Source organism: Capricornis sumatraensis, chromosome 3 (assembly GCF_032405125.1).
Source record: "Capricornis sumatraensis isolate serow.1 chromosome 3, serow.2, whole genome shotgun sequence".
Lineage (NCBI taxonomy): Eukaryota > Metazoa > Chordata > Mammalia > Artiodactyla > Bovidae > Capricornis > Capricornis sumatraensis.
Window position 1 is genome coordinate 155,147,572 of NC_091071.1, and position 20,916 is coordinate 155,168,487.

At 43.7% G+C, this 20,916-nt stretch overlaps 1 protein-coding gene across 1 annotated transcript in view; it reads left to right on the plus strand.

Annotated features, from left to right (window-relative positions):
• The first annotated feature begins 378 nt into the window (after window positions 1-378).
• Window positions 379-20,916, plus strand: part of SGPP2 (sphingosine-1-phosphate phosphatase 2) — a 155,819-nt gene continuing 135,281 nt past the window's right edge. The window contains exon 1 of the mRNA XM_068968483.1: window positions 379-597. Coding sequence (XP_068824584.1) covers window positions 379-597 — 219 coding nt within the window. The remainder of the gene's footprint in view (window positions 598-20,916) is intronic.

A 20,916-nucleotide genomic window follows, 5' to 3' on the forward strand; every position in this document is an offset into this window, starting at 1 on the left:
GACTCACGCAGATCCACACGTGCGCGGCCGCTCCCCATTAGGTGGCACTTATGCACCAGCCGACAGGGGTGGGGACACCTGTACCTTTTCGCCCAGTTTCGAGCCTGCCGGACGCCAGAGATCACCCGAGTCCGCGCGGGCCCGCCGGAAGGAAAGGAGCCGGGACGTGCCCTGCGCAAGGTGGAGGCGAACACCTGGACGTCCGCGCGCGCGGGGGGCGGGCGCTAGGACCCGAGCGGCGCACCTGTTGGCTGGCGCCCCGGGCTCCGCCCGCCCGCCAGCCACCCCGAGCGCCCAGCCCGGCGCGGGCGAGGGCGGGAGGGAAGGCGCGAGCAGAGGGCACCGGGCGGTGGCGGCGGCGGCTGCTCCTGGAGCACCATGGCCGAGCTGCTCTGGAGCCTGCAGGATTCCCAGCTCGTCGCCCGCTTCCAGCGCCGCTGCGGGCTCTTCCCCGCGCCGGATGAAGGCCCCAGCGAGAACGGCGCGGGCCCCGCGGACGGCGAGGCGCGGACGCCCGAGCTCGGGCATCTCCCCGCCGCCAAAGGCAAGGGCGCCGGGGAGCCGGCCAATGGGCTGCGGAGACTGGCGGCCCCGCAGGTAACCACGGGCCAGGTGTTCGCAGAGGGGGGAGGTGAAAGGGGCAGATCGCTCTGCAGCCTGCGTAGGTCCAGCCGACCCCGCGACGCGGCGAGGGGCTTCCGGCGATTCTTGCCGAGCCGAGAGGGCCGCGTCGCCGGTGGTGACCCGGCTGTTCGCGCAGTGAGTCCCACCCCTAGGATGACACCCTCTAACGCTGCCAGGTGACAACTAGGTCTGTTAAGACTTCAGATGGACCCTGAGCTAAAGCTATTTAGAGATTTTTTTAAAGAGTCTCTTTAGAGATTTTCTGCCGTGCTAAGTATATGTTCATGTATATTCTTCCAAATGTATGAGAGTTACATAATTGAAAAGAGGAGCGGAGATGTCATTGTCATTTTCGGGAGAGGCTTCTCTGGGGAGAAATTCCGACAACTCCCCCCTCCCTCATTGTGAGTTTCCGCGCCATCCCCTTTGTTTGATCCACACTAAGATGGTGCAGTTGAACTCCGCTTGCTCCTCACCGTCCTGCACCGCCGGCTCTCCAGACAGAACTGCGGGTTTAAATACTGCTGCTGGAGAGATTTACCCACCCCACCGCCTACTAACAGTGCTGTTGTCCAGACAGCGCGCTTCGCTCCCACCTTCCCCTAGAGCCTTCGGGTCCCGCTGGCTTGGTGGGTCTCTTTTTAGCCGACACCAAGTGACTCTGAACAGATGCTGTCAGGAGGGAGACTCACGACACTGTCCTTCAGGCTGCACAGTGTGGTTATACAATCCACTGCGGCTTTGGGAAGCCAGCGCATCGGCGCAGTGCACAAGGACTCCAGGAGCGAGAGACGAGACAGGCTGCAGATGCCAACGTGCCAGGGCGCAGGGCTGCCCTCTGGGAGGGCGGACTCCTGGCAGCAGTGAGACACCTTGGGCCCGGACAGCATCTGTGCCCTTCCCGCAGGGGAGGTGGAAAGTGTGACAAAGGAAAAGGGAAACGTTGGATTACAACTTTTTGATGGGGGTGGTGGTCTTGGTGGTGGAGGAGGAAACCAGGCGTTTTTTCTTCCTAGAAGTTTGATGACAGGAAGGTGGCATGTATTTATGTGTAGACTTCTAGATCTATTAACTGAGGAATTATGAAGAACCTGGCTTTCACGGGGAATGGAATACTGTGGGGGTTAAATGGTAGGATTTAATTAGAGGGTGGGGGTGGGCGGTGGGTTCCACTCCAGAGAAATCTTCCTCCGCGATATTTTCTTTTCTCCTTTTGAGTTTCCTTCTCCATCCCACAGGACACCCAGAAACTTTTAGAGACCTTCCAGAGCCCCTGCCCCTTTCCTCTTGCTTTCTCTTTAAAATGGTGCAGAGAGGAGAGATTAAGAACCTGCCTCATTCCTGAAACGCTGTCTGGCATTTTCTGGGCACACAGTTTATATCCACAGGTAGATGCATGGGCTGCTCCCTGTTGCTCTCTTCTCTAGCATCTACTCTGTTTCTTTAGTCCAGGGAGCTGAGGAAGAGCACAGTTTTCCACTAGTATTTCTCAAACTGTTTCAAACCTTACCCTTAGTCATTTAACTTTCAGATCTGGAAAAGAAACCTCCTGCCCTTTAAAAGCAAGAGGAGCAGGTTTTCTTGTAGAAAGGAGTTATCTTGCTCCTTTCAGTGAAGGAAATGAAAGGGTCATCCCCTTTCTTTCCTCTTTTAAAACAGTTTTTTTTAATTGGAGTAAAATTGCTTCACAATGCTGTGTACCGCAAAGTGAATCAGCTATATGTATACTTAGATCCCCAATTCCCTTTCCATCCTACACAGGACCTCACTCACTATAGATCATGTAAGAGGGTTCAAAATCCATGATAGGAAATCCCCACATGCAATGGGCAAAAAAATGAGAGCACTTGATAAATAATGGGATAATGTTTTTAAAGGTGGGTTGGTATCAAGTGACTTGGGAAGATTCATATTTTGCAAGTACAGGTGGAGTTCCCAAAGCAAGATGATTGCATACTTGCCCTCAGATAATTGATAGGACCTTAAAGGGACAGCAGACAAAACTTCTCTCCAATTAGCTACTCTTCCCCTTGGCCTCTGCCTGGCTTGTGGCTTGTCTGAATTGCCTGTCCATCCTCTGAGTTAACTCCCACTCATCCTTCAGTTTCAAAGGTCAGTTCCTCAGGAGACACTTTCACTCACTCTCCAATCTCCCTCCTCTTTTTATAGATTCTCTTTTCTTAGCAGTTTTCATCACAGCTTTTATCACGTGGGTTAGCGTACCACTTTGTGGCTGATTATTGCTAGCCTCTTCCAGGGGATGATAAGCTCTAAGAATGCAGGAAACTTGTCTACAGTGCTTATTATTTGCTCCTCATGACCTGGTGCCTGAGAGCTCAGTGAATTTTATAAATGAGTGAGTGCAGATTGCAATATAAAATTGCCCTTTAAAAGCTTAACAAGGAGGTTTTTTTTTTGCAGAGAAGTATCTTCTTACTGCTTGGGTGTTCAGTGAACCAAATGGTAGGGTTTCCCCCTCCCATCCAACACTTTGCTCGTTATATCATGACAAAGAGACTGTTCAACATTCAAGATAAGAAACTGAAGATTTTCAAAAACTGAAGTATAAATATTGAAAATCAAATTTTTCCACATAATCTAGAAGTCAGGCAGCACCAAGGTATTGATTTAAGATATATCAGACAACAGAGAAGTTGTTTTCTTCGCTGAGTGGCTTTGTTGTTGTTTAGTTGCTATGTTGTGTCTGACCTTTTGTGACCCCATGGACTATATGGAGCCTTCTAGGCTCCTCTGTCCATGGGATTTCCTAGGCAAGAATACTGGAGTGGCTTGCCATTTCCACCTCCAGGGAATCTTCCCAATCTAGGGATCAAACCTGCAGCTGGCTGATTTTCTACCCCTGAGCCATCTGGGAAGCCCCTGAGTGACTTCAGATAGTAAAAGTCTAATTTTTTCTTACCTTTCATGCTTTCTGTATTTCTTGTAGTGCTTATAAAGCAGGGACAAGTAGGAAAATGAAGAAGGGCTTCCTTTACACATTGTTGTAACACCACACACTTCTAGCTTAAAGATTAACTACATCATCTACAAACCAGGCTGGGCTGAACTTGCACAAAGCTGTCATGGTATAAATTAGACTGGACCTCATAGATTTCCCAGTGGGCCTACGTGTCACAGACAGAAAAAGTTTGAGTCCTAAAGAGTTAAATGCTTTGTTGAGGACTTTCCTGATATTACACAGTCAGATCCGTGACTTACGTTTAAACTTCTTTCCACATGTGCACCTTCCTCGGAAACCAGCTCGAGGCCTTATTCTGTCTCCATCATGGAGGACGTGTGAGGTATTGGGACTGTTCTCAGTCAGGGTAGAGACTTAATGGAAAGAGGAGCAATTGCTCTTGGTTTGTAAAGGTAACTGGTTTGCAGGAGTAACCAGAGGAGGACATTCTTGGAAGTCACCAGGAGCACTAGGCAGGGGTCTTTGGACCCAACTAAGTGGGGGACAAAGGCCTGGACAGAATTACGTTTATTTGTTCTGGAGTAAAGCCAACCTTGAATACAATGGTATTTTGATTTCTGTCCTCTTTGCTTGCTCAATACAGTTGCATCAAGTTAGATTTTGTAGTGCCTTTCCCATTGTTACGTTAGACTGTGGTTAATGTTTCCAAATTGCACTGTGCTGGATAAATACTATTTGATAAGTAGGTTATTTTTAGAAGTCTTTGCACTCCATCCGCATTTTCCTCTTAAAATTTTTGGGGTCCTCCAAGACTGTCAATCTATAAAACACCACCCTTAATTTTATTGGCTTGTTAAAGTGCAAAGGACCAGGGTCTAGCTCTGTGCTGATGTCATTTTGAACTTCTCTAGGCCTCTGTTGGGAAAAGGCAATTACACCCCACTCCAGTACTTTTGCCTCGAAAATCCCATGGACGGAGGAGCCTGGTGGGCTGCAGTCCATGGGGTCTTGAAGAGTCAGACACGACTGAGCGACTTGACTTTCACTTTTCACTTTCCTGCATTGGAGAAGGAAATGGCGACCCACTCCAGTGTTCTTGCCTGGAGAATCCCAGGGACAGGGAAGCTTGGTGGGCTGCCGTCTATGGGGTCGCACAGAGTCAGACACGACTGAAGCGACATAGCAGCAGCAGGCCTCTGTTGTCCATCCTCAAAATGAGTAGAGTGGAATAGAACCTTGGGTTTCCAACTATGGCTATACATTACAGTCAGTTAGAGAAGCTTTAAAAACAAAACAAACAGGGATTTCCTTGGTGGTTCAGCAGCTAAGACTCCGTACTGCTAATGTAGGGCGTCCAGGTTTGGTCTCTGGTCAGGGAACTAGATCCCACATGCCGCAATTAACACCTGATGCAGTTAAATAAAAAATTAAAAAAACAAACAAGCAAAAAACCAACGTCCAGGATCCAGGTCAGAAGTAGGGCCCCAGTGTATGTGTGCTCAGTTGCCAAGTCCTGTCTGACTCTTTGTGACTCCATAGACTGTAGCCCGCCAGGCTCCTCTGTGCATGGGATTTGCTAGACAAGAATACTGGAGTGGGTTACCATTTCTTACTTCAGGGGATCTTCCCAGACCAAGGATCAAACCTGTGTCTCCTGCGTCTTGTACATCGGCAGGTGGATTTTTTACCACTGAGCCACCTGTGAAGCCCGGGGCCCCAGAGAAGCTGGCAAACAGAAGTAGGAAGCTCTGAATCTCTTTCCCTGGGACCCACCTCCCTTAGTGTGTTTAGGACAAGGGTAGTGATGGCTGGAAGCAGCAGTCATGGTGTCTATTGGCATTTTGACTTGATTATATCTAAACTGTCCAACAATCAGCCTTCAAGCCTTGATCTTTAGCTGGATGCTCAGGTTGGAAATGGCAAAATAAGCCTCTGTGAAAAGGTACATTTGATCATTTTTTTTCCTAGTTGCAGATATGGTTCCGATGCAAAAATATGAGAAAAAATACAAAGAAAAAGTTAAACCCATGTCCATTATACCACTGCTGAAAGATAAGCACCTGGTAAATGTTCAGCCTGAATTTTAATGGCTATATATTGCTCCATAGCATGGATGTACTATAATTTAGTCCACCTCTTGGTAAGCCTTTAGTTTCTTTCTAGTTTCTGCTTTAAAAATATTATTTTTTTGTGTGTAGCCTGCAGGCTCCTCTGTCCCTGGGATTATCCAGGCAAGAATACTGGAGTTTTGCCATTTCCTTCTCCAGAGGATCTTCCCCACCCAGGGATCCAACCCATGTCTCCTGGAGCTTCTGCATTACAGGCAGATTCTTTACTGCTGAGCCACTGGGGAAGCCCCACATATCTTGGTAGTCTTGTTTTTATTTATTTATTTTTAAAAATATTTATTATTTATTTGGCTGAATCGAGTCTTAGTTGCGACACACAGGCTCTTTCATTGTGGTACATGGGTTCAGTTGCTCCAAAGCATGTGGGGTCTTAGTTCCCCAACCAGTAACTGAACCCACCCACGTTCCCTGCATTGCAAGGCAGATTCTTTACCACTGGACCACCAGGGAAGTCCCGACAGTCTAGTTTTTGAACTGAGATATCACTGACACAACTTATTAGTTTCAAGTATGCAACATGATTCAATATTTGTATATATTGTGATGTGATCACCACAGTAAGTCTAGGTAACATCCATCACCATACAGAGTTACAGTTCTTTTTCTTATGATCCGGACTTTTAAGATCTGCTCTTTCAGCAGTTTTCAAATAGACAATACAGTATTAACCATAGTTATCATGCTGTTCATTACATCTTCATGACTTATTTATTTTTTAACTGGATGTTTGTATCTTCTGACCATCTTCATCTATTTTGCTCATTGCTGTCCTCCACCTCCCACCTCTGCGTGCATGTGTGTGCATGCTCTCAGTCATGTCCGACTCTGTGACCCTATGGACTGTAGCCTGCCAGGCACTCCTGTCCAGGGGATTCTCCAGGCAAGAATACTGGAGTGGATAGCCATTTCCTTCTCCTGGGAATCTTTCCAACCCTGGGATCAAACCGACACGTCCTGTATCTCCTTGCACTGGCAGGCAGATTCTTTATCATGGAGCCATGTGGGAAGCCCCACCCTCATTCTGGCAACCGTCAACTTGTTGTCTGTATTTGTGAGTTGTTTGTTGTTGTTTAGATTCCACATATAAGTGAGATCATACATTATTTATCTTCATCTGACTTATTTCACTTAGCATAATGCCCTCAAGGCTTCCCAGGTTTCCTTTGCCATGCAGAAGCCTTTTAACTGAATGTAGTCCAACTTGTTTCTCTTTGCTTTTGTTGCTTCCACTTTGGGTGTCAAATCCAAAAAATCATTGCCAAGACTGATGTCAGTCTTTGATTGCTTTCTTAATTTAAATTTCCAGGCTTGTAATTGCTGGGTAGAAATATGTATATATTATGGCTTTCAATAAGTATTACCAACTTGTCATGCAGAAAGGGTGGAGGGATACATAGCTATGAGTGCAGCTTTTCGTACACCCTCACCAGTCTTAGATATTAACAGTCTCTTTACTCTTTGGAGAAAATAGGCCATCTCTGCTTCTGTCTCATCTTTGCTTCCTTGATTGCCAGCTAACATTTATTGATCAGCTACTGTGTTTCTAGGACAGTTCTCAGCCTTAAAGGTACAAGCTACAGGAGATTCAGTTCCTGCCCTGGGAAAGCCACCAAGAAAATAATGCAATGCAGCAAATACTAGAATTCAAGGAGAAATAGGTGGTCAGGGAGACGAGAGCAGGAGTCATGGTGATCTCTATCGGGGAACCCATGATGTTTTGAATCAAGGCTTAAAGGGCAGTAGGTAGCAAATACTTGAAAATATGAGACTCTGTTTTTCTTACATGGAAATCTCATGTAATGAAACATAAAGACACATTACTATTATTTTCGGTGAGTAGTGATAAGTTCATCTTGGCATAAAAAGAGTTCCAGCAGGAGACAGATGGTTTACTGATAAGGGGTCACTGAAACTCTTAAAAATGATTACATGGCAACTTTTATGTTATATATGGTAGTGGTGGTTTAGTCGCTCAGTAGGTCCAACTCTTTGCCCACCAGGCCCCACCCCCCCACCCCCACCCCCCCCCATGGACTGCAGCCTGCCAGGCTCCCCTGTCCATGGAATTTTCCAGGCAAGAATACTGGAATGGGTTGCCATTTCCTTCTGTAGGGGAACTTCCTGTCTCTCGGATCAAACCTGGGTCTCCTGCATTGCAAGTGGATTTTTTACCAACTGAGTCACCATATTTTACTGCAATTTACAAAAAAAAAAAAAAAAAAGAAAGAAAGAAATGAAGGAATGGAGAAAAAAAGGAAACATAGGCTCTACTCCAGGGGGAGAAATCATAACTTCCCTCTCCTTAAGTGTGGGCTGCACATAGTGACTTCCTTCTGAAGAGTACAGTATGGAAAGAGGGAGACGGGGAGAAAAAAAGAGTTATTTTACAGTGTAAAACCTGACAATGCCACCTCAGCCAGATGATCCAGGCTGATGTCAACAGTGATGAGTGAGTCATGTTGATGTGTGTGCTCTTGGTGTGCACTGACATGATAATTTCTTGATCTGTGTTGAAAATGGCACTTCACCTCTGTGACCTTCTTCCCCCAAAGTGAAGTGAAAGTGAAGTCGCTCAGTCGTGTCCGACTCTTCGAGACCCCATGGACTGTAGCCTACCAGGCTCCTCCCTCCGTGGGATTCTCCTGGCAAGAGTACTGGAGTGGGTTGCCATTTCCTTCTCCAGGGGATCTTCCCAACCCAGGGATCGAACCAGGGTCTCCCGCATTCCAGGCAGACACTTTAACCTCTGAGCCACCAGGGAAGCCAAACTCTTCCCCCAAACTCTCATTCTAATCATGAGAAAGACACCAGGCAAATCCCAGTTGAGGGACATTCTACAAAACACCTGTCCTCTTCAACACTGTCAAGGTCATCAATCATAAGGGATGTCTGAGAAACAGTCACAGCCAAGAGGAACCTAAGGCAGTAGACAAAGAAGTGTAATTGTGGAGTCGTGGATGGGACCTTGGAACAGAACAAAAAAAAGCATTCGGTAAAAACTAAGGACATCTGAGTAAAATATGGATCTTGGTTAAAAATAGCACATTAGTATTTTAACCAGTGTATCATATTAGTATGATTTTTAAAGATGGGGAAACAGGCTGCAGGGACTTCCCTAAAGGTCCAGTGGCTAAGACTCCACATTCCCAGTGCCCGGGTTCCATCCCTGGTCAGGGAACTAGAGGCCACATACCACAAGTAAGAAGTTCACACGCAACAACTAAAGATCCTGCGTGGTGCAACTAAGACCTGGCACAGCAAAATGAATACATATTAAAAAGAAAAGACAGGCTGCAGAGTATATGGGAAGAATGTAGAATATGTGGGACCTTTTAAAGGGGGAATGAATGAGCAGTTGAAGTTCAAAGATGGGATCCTTTACAAAGCTGTAGGAAGAGTTGGGAAAAATCAGCATGGGATGATGAAGTATCCTAAAACAGACGACTTTAGCCTAAAAAGGTGAGGGGAGACGATGGCATTCTGGTATCCCCAGACCCAAGGAGAGCTTAGCATCAGAGAGGCCCCTCACGGAAATGAGCCCTTTAGTGGAGAAACTGCCACAACCGGGCAGGAGCTGAAAGGGAAACTTATTTCTAACTTCTCTGTATGCCTTCTCCTATCCCAACAGTTGCCTCTTTCCCTCCAAATTCAGTCAGAAGCCAGGGAGCCTGGGCTGATGCAATTCACGGTCAGCCCCACACTGGAGAAACATGGAGAGTGGATCTGGAAGGACAAATGAAGATTATCCAGTTGTGTAAAGAAGTTGGTGTTATATTGGCTGTAGTGTTGGGCTAGAGCCAGAGTTGAAGTGTGGCTTCCTGCAGAATTTGGACCTCATCCTACAGACAGGGAATAGCAAGTCAGTTTCATCCCATGTGCCAATCAGAATTTTCAGCTCAGACTTGGTCTTGAGAAAGGTTCTTGAGGTGTCACTGTGCTTCCTGAGAAAGAGTGTGAGGTTGAATGGTGATGCCTGTGTGGGGAACTGAGGGACCTAGTGCTGAAGCATTTAAGAAATGATGATGTCATCCTTTGTGTGCAGAATCTAGAAAGAAAGGAACAGAAACAGACTCACAAACTTACAGAATGAACTTATGGTTGCCAGGGGGTAAGAATGGGGGAAGAGATAGTTAAGGGAGTTTGGGATTGACTTTTACACAGTGCTGTATTTAAAATGAATCACCAGGAAGGTCCCACTGTATATAGCCCAGGGCACTCTGCTCAGTATGCAGCGGGAAGGGAGGGGATTTTAGGGGAGATTGCTTATTTGCTCAGTCGTGTCCTATGCTTTGCAACCCCATGTCTACTGTAGCTCACCAGGCTGCTCTTTCCATGGGATTTTTCAGGCAGGAATACTGGAGCGAGTTGCCATTTCCTTCTCTACAGGATCTTCCCGACCCAGGGATCGAACACTTGTCTCTTGCATCTCCTGCACTGGCAGACAGATTCTTTACCACTGCACCACCTGGGAAATCCTAAACAGGGAGGAAAATGGATACAAGGATATGTATGACTGAATCCCTTTGCTGTATACTTGAAATTATCACAACATTGTTAGCTTTGTATACATATTTTTTTAAAAAAAGAAATGGCGATGTTATAGTCAAACAGCATCAAACATGAGACTAACATAAAATCAAGCCTTAGTATCTGTTTTGGGTCCTTGGTGATACTTTGAGTGTCTTCTGCACCTAAAAATGCCTTAGGAGGAAAGAGAGCACAAGTGGTTTAAGATGCAAGTTGCCATGTTTTGAATCATGGGACCCCATCATTACAGCTGAAAGCTGATTGGATCAGCGATCAGCCCTAAGTCAAAGGCAGCCTGTTTAGGCTGGTCAGTATTTTATGATGCAACCCCACATGGGAACTTCACCTAACTGGGATACTGCATCATGGAGGGTGACTAAGGGAACCAATTTAGTGGCTCCCTTAGGGAGTCTGAATGGAAGACCCAGAGGTAGGGACATAAATGGTAGAGTGGTGATGGACTTCAGAAAGAAAGAGGAGGTCGTAAGCAGAAGTCTCATGACAGAGAAAGCAGTAGGAAGGCAGAGAGTCCTCAGCAATGGGTGGTGAAAGCAGCAGGAGTCTTGAAGGGTAGAGTCCACTTCTGAAGGGGGGAGGACTGCTGACTTTCAGGACAGAGTGGCTTAGGGTGAGGCCGACACAGTCTGTGTCCTTGTTATTGTTCAGTTGCTCAGTCATGTCCAGCTCTTTGCCACCCCATGGACTGTAACACGCCAGGCTTCGCTGTCCTTCACAATTTCCTGGAGTTTGCTCAAACTCATGTCCATTGAGTTGGTGATGCCATCCAACCATCTAATCCTCTGACATCCCCTTCTCCTCCTGCCTTCAATCTTTAACAGCATTAGGGTCTTCTCCAGTGGTTTGGCTCTTCACATTAGGTGGCCAAAGTATTGGAGCTTCAGCCTGAGCATCAGTCCCTCCAATGGATATTCAGGATTGATATCCTTTAGGATTGACAGGTTTGATCTCCTTGCAGTCCAAAGGACTCTCAAGAGTCTTCTCCAACACCACAGTTCAAAAGCATCAATTCTTTGGCACTCAACCGTCTTTATTGTCCAACTCTCACATCCATACATGATGAAAAAAACCCATAGCTTTGACTAGATGGACCTTTGTTGGCAAAGTAATGTCTCTGCTTTTTAATATGCTGTCTAGCCTTGTCAGAGCTTTTCTTCCAAGGAACAAGCATCTTTTAATCTCATGGCTGCAGTCACCATCTGCAGTGATTTTGGAGCCCAAGAACTTCTGAGGATTTATGTAACTCACTGGAGGGGACCTGAGTGGGTCTCCACTTGCAGCCAAAACATGCTAGTCTCTGGTTCTCTGAAGACTTGCACATAATCACAATTAAATCATTGGTTCCAGCATTTTTTGTGAAGTTGGAACTGGGGTAATGAGGAGGGGGAGAAGAGGCCAGGTTTCTCTTCCTCACCTATGCATTCTCAAGCTAACATGCGCCTGGAACCTGTTAATCTGTCAACAGGTACCTGGCACTCCCTGTTGAACGAAGCATGTAACTGTGCTGAGCGCAACCTTTTCTTTCTTGGCAGAAATGTGATGTCCCCTGTCAGAACTGGGGTCATTTGGTCTCGACCACTCTGCCTGACTGTGTCCTCCTTTAAGCTTAATGGTGTTTTCAAGTGTTAGCGCCTTCCTTTTTATCCAGGAAACTGATGAAGGATTTTGATTAATGAATAACTTTTTTTTTTTTTAATTGGTTTGCTTTCTTCTGTTGGACACTGTGAAGGGAATTCAGGTATCGCTAGAAGTTAATGATGGTGAAACACCTGCCAACTTTAAAAATGTGATTAGGTGACTATTTTAGGAAGGCTTTTGATAGCAAGTCTGATCTAATTTTAACTTCTGACTTATAATTAAGAGGCTGAAACTTCCCAATTTTAAAAGCACTTTTGCTTCTGTGGGTACAGTTAATGATTAAATCTTCTGTTGTCCTGATAAGAATTATGTCTCGAGCAATGGCATTTTTCTTGCATTTCATTTGGTACACAGTTTTCCGGAAGAAAATAATACTGTCACCGTTTCCTGGCAACACATTGGGAAGGCTCCTTTCTCTGTTAGAAAGCTATGGAAATACTAAAATTGGGGCATACACTGGTTGTTATAATCTGGCTTGCCTGGTGAGATATTTTCTACATATTAAAAAAATAAAAAAGTGAAAGTGTTAGTCGCTCAGTTGTGTCTGACTCTTTTTGACCCCATGGACTGTAGCCCGCCAGATTCCTCCTCTGTCCATGGAATTCTCCAGGTAACAATACTGGAGTGTGTAGCCATTCCCTTCTCCAGGACATCTTCCTGACCCAGGGATCAAACCTGGGTCTCCTGCACTGCAGTCAGATTCTTTACCGTCTGAGCCACTATTAAGAAAATGAAATACTGAAAAATCCGGCAAGACTGTGATTCACATTTTTTTTTCCTCTTGACTCTGGCTTGAAACAGTGTAGGCTAATTAGCAAAGTGTTTTGAAAACAAAGAAAGAATCCTTAGGCGTGTACCAGGGTGGATGGCAGTAGGGAAAGAGGTGAACCACCTGAGATCTTGAGAGCAGGGTTAGGAATTTTGGGAATGGGGAGTACTGGTTTCTTGGAACCATTTAGAAATACTGCCTCTACTCCCTCAAATGCTAAGTGGCAGTTTTATACCTCTTTGTTTAATAAAACAAAATGAAACAAAACACCGGATTCATTCTTGCTTTTTTGTTAATGCTGTGTATTTAGCAATCATGCCTGCAGGAGAAACTTGATCTCTGGGTATGTTTTGATTTTGCCAAGTGGCAAAAACTTTGTTCTCACAGCATTTTATGGGAAACAGCTCATCAAAGCAGGGACTGAGGAGGGGAGGAGTTAATGATCCTGCAAAGAGGGCTTCTGAGGGTAGAATGTTGGCAGCTGAAAAAGGGTGTGTTAATCTCTCAGTTGTGTCCCACTCCTTGGGACCCAATGGACTATGCCTGCCAGGCTCCTCTGTCCCTGGAATTCTCCGAGAAAGAATACTGGAGTGGGTGGCCATACCCTTCTCCAGGGGATCTTCCTGACCCAGGGATCAAACCTGGGTCTCCTGTATTGCAGGCAGATTCATTACCCTCTGAGTCACCAGGGCAGCTGAGAGGCCAGGGCTTAATTGATGGGGAAAGGGCATAGGTGAACTTTTTTTGTTTTTGCAGTTAAAAAAAAAAAAAAATCCTGTCTTGATATGATAGGTGACTTAAAAGGTGGCGGTGAAGTAGAACTTCAAAGATTTTGTTAAAAGCATGATAGGTGAAAGGAGGCTCTATTAGAAGTTGGTTTTCTCCTTTCTGAATCTTGATCTGATTTTTTTCAACCAGGAAGCTATTAGATACTTTGAAATTAATGTTTATGCTTTTCCACTATTAAAGGAATGAATGTTCATGTTAGAAATAGTGAAAGACAGCAAAAAGTATAACGAAGAAAACAAAATCCTGTCATAATTCTGCAACCCAGAGAAAAATATTAACGTTTTAAAGTAGTACTTCCCTTTATCTCTGGAAAACATAGAATATTTACGTAATCAACATCCTGTGAAGGTATAACACTGAGATCAGTTTCTGTCACTCATATCATGAGTGTTTCCCCAGATCACTGGATAGTCTTTATATGATTTAATATTTGTATTATAGTTTATCAGATGATTGTAACTTAGATTTTTAAAGCATTTTCTTAACTATGCATTTTGATTGTTTCATTGTTTATCTTTGTACTTCAACTGGAGTTTAAATATTTAATTGTTTCTAGAGAACTGGAAGAAAAGCTCATTTCAGAGCTCTTCACACTAACCGCCAAATTGCTTTTTGGAAAATGTGTCTCAGTTATTGTTCTGAACAGCAATCCAAGACTGCTAGTCTACTGTCAGCATTTATTATCTTTTTTGCATTTTCTTTTTCTTTATTATAATATACTGTGTGCATGCTCAGTTGTGTGACTCTTTGGGACCCCAGGGACTGTAGCCTGCCAAGCTCCTCTGTCCACGGGATTTCCCAGGCAAGAATACTGGAGTGGATTGCCATGTCTTCCTCCAAGGGAACTTACAGACCCAGGGACTGAACTCCCATCTCCTGCATCTCCTTCACTGGCAGGCAAATTCTTTACCTCTGAACCACTTGGGAAGCCCTTATTAAATATAACTTCAGTATAAGTGCAGTATAACTTCAGTATAATAAATGTAAATACGACTATATGTCTGGATTCCAGTAACTATTGCCCAGATGAAAATATAGAGCATTCCAGAACCTCAAAAAGCTCCCCTGGACTTCCCTGGTGGTCCAGTGCCTAAGACTTTGAGCTCTCAAAGTCAGGGGCCTCGATTTTGATCCCTGATCAGGGAACTAGATCCCACATGCCGCAACTAAAATCTAGCACAGCCAAGTAGTTAGAATGCTTTTTAAAAAATACCACTCTCACCCCCAGATAACCACTGATTTCCCCCCATCACCAGAGCATAGTCTCACCTCCTCCTGAACTTCATATGAATGAATCATATAAGCTGTACATTTTTCATGCCCATTGGCATGCATTGCAGGAACATACAATAGTGTGTTTATATGTTCTACTGTCTGTCGACACTTAGGTTTCTATGAATAAAGGACAGCATCAAGTATTATCTTTAAAGCATTGTTAAGTTTTGTTTTGAAATAAAACTTTTAAAAGTTTGTAAAAATAATATAAAACATTCCTATATACTCTTGACCAGTATTCTCCTAATGTTAACATCATATATAACCACAATACAATTATCAAAATGAGGAAATAGTATGTAATCTATGGGCCTTATTCAGTTTTCATGAATTGCTCTACTAATCCCTTTTTGCTATTCTAGGATCTTATACAAAGACAAAAATTGTGTGTAATTGGTATGCCTGTTTAGTTCAACCTGGACGTTCTTCAGTCTGCCTTTTCTGACCTTGACTGTTGAAGGGTCCAAGCCAGTTATTTTGTACAGTATTCCTCAACCTGGGTTTGTCTGATGTTTTCCCATGATTCCATTCGGGTTCTATAATTTTAGCTGGAATGCCACAAGCAAGATATTATAGGATGCACATGATGTGGGTTTGTTCCATTCCTAGTAATTTTAACTTCACAGATCTTTTAAGCTGCTTCAGTGATGTCTTCCATAAATGTTTTTCTCTTTGTAATTAATAAGTATCTTATAGGGCACTATTTTGAGGCATTATAAATATCTTTTTTTTCTGTATACTTTCATCCTCTAATTTTGTCATTCATTTAAAAAAGTAATCTGCCAAACTGATAGCAGGTGAAAGCATCTCATTATTTTGGTTTTGTATTTTTTTTTTATCTCTAGTGAGGTTGAGTAATTTTCTTTTGTTTAGCAGATACTTGTGTTATTTTCTTGAATGGTCTGGTTTTATCCTGTATCCACTTTTCCACTGTGATTTTAATGATTTTAATTTTAATGATTTTAATGATTTCCTTACTGGGTTTTGATGGTCTCCTCAGTTTATCCATTGTGTATTAAGATCTTCCACTGTACATCAGCTAACATAATCTCACAACTAATGGATTTCTAATTTTTCCTTGTAAAAAGAAAATATTTGGAGCCTGAAAGAGTGAAGGATGATGGGGGTTGGGGGTGATAGCTCCCTTCCAGACACAGGGTTTACATAAGTTGTGCCTGGCCCCCTGGTCCTTCTGCCTACTCCCTCCCGGTCAGGTCTATCATTCACAGCCTGTGACATGTTTGTGATACTTCAGTAGCCTTGGGCAGGGGCTGAAGATTCTGTAAGAGTTAAGCATTTATCCTCTGGCAACTCTGAGCCAAGAAGGCAATGTATGCATAGAGGATGTTCCCCTCACTTTATAATATTATGACTGCAAAGCAGGGAAACAAATCTGTTCTGTTGTGCAGAGGGTGGCAGACAATTCCAGAGTCCTCCCTGCTTTGGGTCTCCCTCTTCTGCATGGTTCCTTGAGGAGGCTTCAGAACAGCCGTCTTGCCACGGTCATTTACAACACACATATCCTCAAACAGAAAGAATGGAATGAATATTCCCAATATTTATTTAGTAGTATATTCTGGCATAATGATTGCTTTTGGAGAAGCAGGACTATCATCTGTTGATCACTTAATTTTGCCTCCATCTCAACCCTCTCATCAGTTCAGTTCAGTCGCTCAGTCATGTCTGACTCTTTGCAATCCCATGGACTGCAGCACGCCAGGCTTCCCTGTCCCAACTCCCGGAGCTTGCTCAAAATCATATCCATCGAGTCGGTGATGCCATCCAACCATCTCATCCTCTGTTGTCCCCTTCTCCTCCTGCCCTCAATCTTTCCCATCATCAGGGTCTTTTGAAATGATTCAGCTCTTTGCATCAGGTGGCCAAAGTATTGGAGTTTCAGCTTCAACATCAGTCCTTCCAATGAACACCCAAGACTGATCTCCTTTAGGATGAACTGGTTGGATCTCCTTGGAGTCCAAGGGACTCTCAAGAGTCTTCTCCAACATCACAGTTCAAAAGCATCAATTCTTCAGTGCTCAGCTTTCTTTATAGTCCAGCTCTCACATCAATACATGATCACTGGAAAAACTGTAGCCTTGACTAGACGGACCTTTGTTGGCAAAGTAATATCTCTGCTTTTTCATATGCTGTCTAGGTTGGTCATAACACTCCTTCCAAGGAGTAAGCATCTTTTAATTTCATGGCTGCAGTCACCATCTGCAGTGATTTTGGAGCCCAGAAAAATAAAGTCAGCCACTGTTTCCACTGTTTCCCCATCTATTTCCCATGAAGTGATGGGACTGGATGCCATGATATTAGTTTTCTGAATGTTGAGCTTTAACCCAACTTTTTCATTCTCCTCTTTCACTTTCATCAAGAGGCTCTTTAGTTCTTCACTTTCTGCTGTAAGGGTGGTGTTATCTGCATATCCGAGGTTATTGATATTTCTCCTGGCAATCTTGATTCCAGCTTGTGCTTCCTCCAGCCCAGCGTTTCTCATGATGTACTCTGCATAGAAGTTAAATAAGTAGGGAAGAGGATGTTTGCTATGACTAGTGCATTCTCTTGGCCTACAGTCTACAGAGTTGCAAAGAGTTGGACATGATTTAATGACTAAACACCAACAAACATTACCATGCAACCTGCAATTGCACTCCTGGACATTTTTCCTAGAGGCAGGAGAACGTATGCATACAAAAATCTGCACATGATCGTTCATGGCAGCTTTATAATAACCCCCAAACTGGGAACAGCCAAAATGTCCCTCAGCAGATAATGGCTCAGCAAACTGTGGTACATCCATACCATGGAACACTACTCAGCTGTTAAAGGGAATGAGCGATTGATAGACCCAACAACTTGGATAGATCCCAAGGGCATTATGCTGAGTAAAAATGCCAATCTCAGAAGGTCACATATTGCATGATTCCATTTATCTATTTCTGAAATAACACAAGTATAAAGAGGGAAAACAGATTAATGATTGCCCGGGATTAAGAACAGAGGGGCATGACTATAAAAGGGTTGTAACGAGGGATATCTTTGTGGTAATGAGGGATATCTTTATGGTGATGGAAAAACTTTATAACTTGATGACAGTAGTGCTTAGTGAATCTACATGTGTGATAAATTGTTATAACTCTACACATTGCACCAATGTTCGATTCCTGGTTTTGTTTTTTTAAAAGAGGAGCATTTTCTAGAGTACATTTTACTCATGAGATCCACATACTTTCTTGACTCCAGACAGAAATATTAATAATTAACTAGCCTCTACAAGTAGAAAGATTACTGATTTTGATTATGTAATCATGTGAGATGTAATTATGTGAAATGTAACCTCTGTGAGGAAATGGGTGAAGGCTATACAGGAGCTTGCTTACTACCTTTTTGCTATTGCTTGTGAATCTACAGTTTAAAAATCAATACTGCCTTGTAAAAATGGGTCCCGGATACTCTAATTGCATCACAACTCTAATTGCAGGCACTCCACACACACACACTTCCCAGGTGGCTCAGTGGTAAAGAATCCGTTTGCCAGACAGAAGATGCAGGAGACCTGAATTCAGTCCCTGGGTGGGGAAGATCCCTTGGAGAAGGAAATGGCAACCCATTCCAGTGTTCTTGCCTGGGAAATCTCATGGATAGAGTAGCCTGAGCTATAGTGCATGGCGGGGTGGGGGGGCGCTCTCAAAGAGACAGACATGACTTAGAAACTGAAAACCCAGTGTGCAACCTTGGGGAGATCTTCCTCTGAGGGCCTTCTGTTTCCAGAACTGGGGTGGTTGGAAACCTCCTCACTGGCCTCACCTATCTACCTAGGATGAACACAGGGAAATGTTTGAGGGTCACAAAAAGCACGTTTGCCCTTAACTTTTGTTCGACTGATTCGTTTTATAACTGCAGGATTTTTACATTAAAAAATGTTGGTTTCTGTTTTTTACATCAGTTCAACTTGATGCTACAAGCAGGTCAAATTCACACATCATTTGTCTGCCCTCAGTTGTCGTTTTTTATGTCTACAAACAGGCTGAAAATCTTCACCCCTTCCTTACCCAGGACAGAACATCTGCATTCAGCCTGCCTAGAGTCTCACACCCTTGTCTTTCTTGAACCTCGTGACATCTTGAAAGAGTTATCTGAGATCTGTGCTCCATTTCTACTATTTCACCTATTTTTCCCCCCTGTGGCATAGCTCTAGCTGAAACACACTAGTGTATTTAGTGTATACACTAAAATGAAGAGATTATTCACCATAAGATGATGTTTAAGGTTTACTTTGCTGCTGCTGCATTACTTCAGTCGTGTCCGACTCTGTGCGACCCCATAGACGGCAGCCTACCAGGCTCCTCCGTCCCTGGGATTCTCTAGGCAAGAACACTGGAGTGGGTTGCCATTTCCTTCTCCAGTGCATGAGAGTGAAATTGCTCAGTCGTATCCGACTCTTTGCGACCTCATGGATGGCAGCCTACTAGGCTCCTCTGCCCATGGGAGTCTCCAGGCAAGAGTACTGGAGTGGGTTGCCAGAGGTTTACTTTGCCCGTGTGTAATTTCATGGAGGATAGTTGACCGATTTTAAATTAAAAATTGTAAAAGAGAAACTTCCCTGGTGGTCCAGTGGCTAAGACTGCAAGCTCTCAATGGGGGCCCAGTTTCATCCCCAGTTAGGGAACTCAATCCCACATGCCACAACTAAGACCCAGTGCAGCCAAATAACTAAATATATTTTTGAAAAATTATAAAAGAGAGCATTCTCTCTGATATATTTAAAAGGCAATGGGGATTTCTCTTTATTTCAACTGCACTCCAAATTTCAAGAGCCGAGGCTATGGCTTCCCATGGCTCAGCTGGTTCAAGAACCGGCCTGCCAGTGCAGGAGGTACAGGAGACACAGTTTCGATCCCTGGGTTGAGAAGACCCCCTGAAATAGCAAATAGCAACCTGTTCCAATATTCTTGCCTGGGAAATCTTACAGACAGAGAGCCTGGTGGGCTACAGTCCATAGGGTTGCAAAGAGTTGGACACGACTGAGCACAGCACCACTGAAGCTATGGCAATGGGTTAGCTGAAAAGAAACTCACAAGTTCATATTTTAATGGCTGCTTTTCCTGCTCTCAAGGTTAACAATATACTCTGCAAGTGGTAGGCCCCCTTCACCCCTGTTTGTTAGATTTATGTTTTTCTCCCACAGGTAGATTTTTTTTTTTAGTTTGTTTATTTGGCTGTTCCCGATCTTAGTTGTGCCATGTGAGATATAGTTCCCTTACTAAGGATCAAACCCAGGGCCCCTGCATCAGGAGCATGGAGTCTTAGCCACTGGACCACCAGGGAAGTCCCTCCCACAAGTAGTTTTTACCAGAAAGTGTTTATCAAATATCTAATTGTAAAAGGTTTTTTCAGCTGTCTTCTACAAAAGGAAAACTTAATCACAATATTGAAAGGGTATCTCAAATTTATTAAAATTCCATATATTTCTAGACATGGAAACATCCAGGATATATGGTTCAACCTGTCTTCCCCCCCAAAAAAAAGAGCAAATATAAAAAATATTTATGACCCAATTTTAAAAACTGTATAAGTTCATGTTTGAACAACTTTTTAAAGGGTCTGTAGGGATGAAGCAACTCTTACCAGTGGTTTTCTCTGGGAATTTGGAACTTTTCTCTTATTCATGCTTTTCTGTATTTTCTGCATAATTTTTTTTGCTCTAGAAGGTAGTGGTTTTATGTTTAGATAAGATTAAAGCATTGTTGTTTTATAGAAAAAAGTCTTAGGCCATTTTGTACTTTTGAGGAATATTAGTTACTAAGATTACTAACATTACTCCATGTAAGAATTCTTTTTAAAAAATTACCATTGGCATTTTTGTAAGAGAGTCTCAAATATCAGCTGTATTGGTCATGATCTATACCTGAGGAAATATTAGTAAATCATGTGGCTTACATGAAAGCCTTCTTAAAAACAATATGGCTCCCTCCATGTATGCATAAGAACCCTGAGTGAAATTACAGAACACCTTTTCCTTGTCTGTCCGAACAACCATGTGAAATTCCAAGAGCTTTAAATAATGTTCTTCTGAACTATTGGGAATAATAATGCAATTAAAGATTTGGCCAGCAAAGGATCTCTTGTTTTCTTGGCCCAAAATGTTTTATTAGACAGCTCAGGAAGGTCTTAAGAAAAGCAGATGTTGTCTGTTGTCACCCCCTACCCTTCAAGCAACCTTT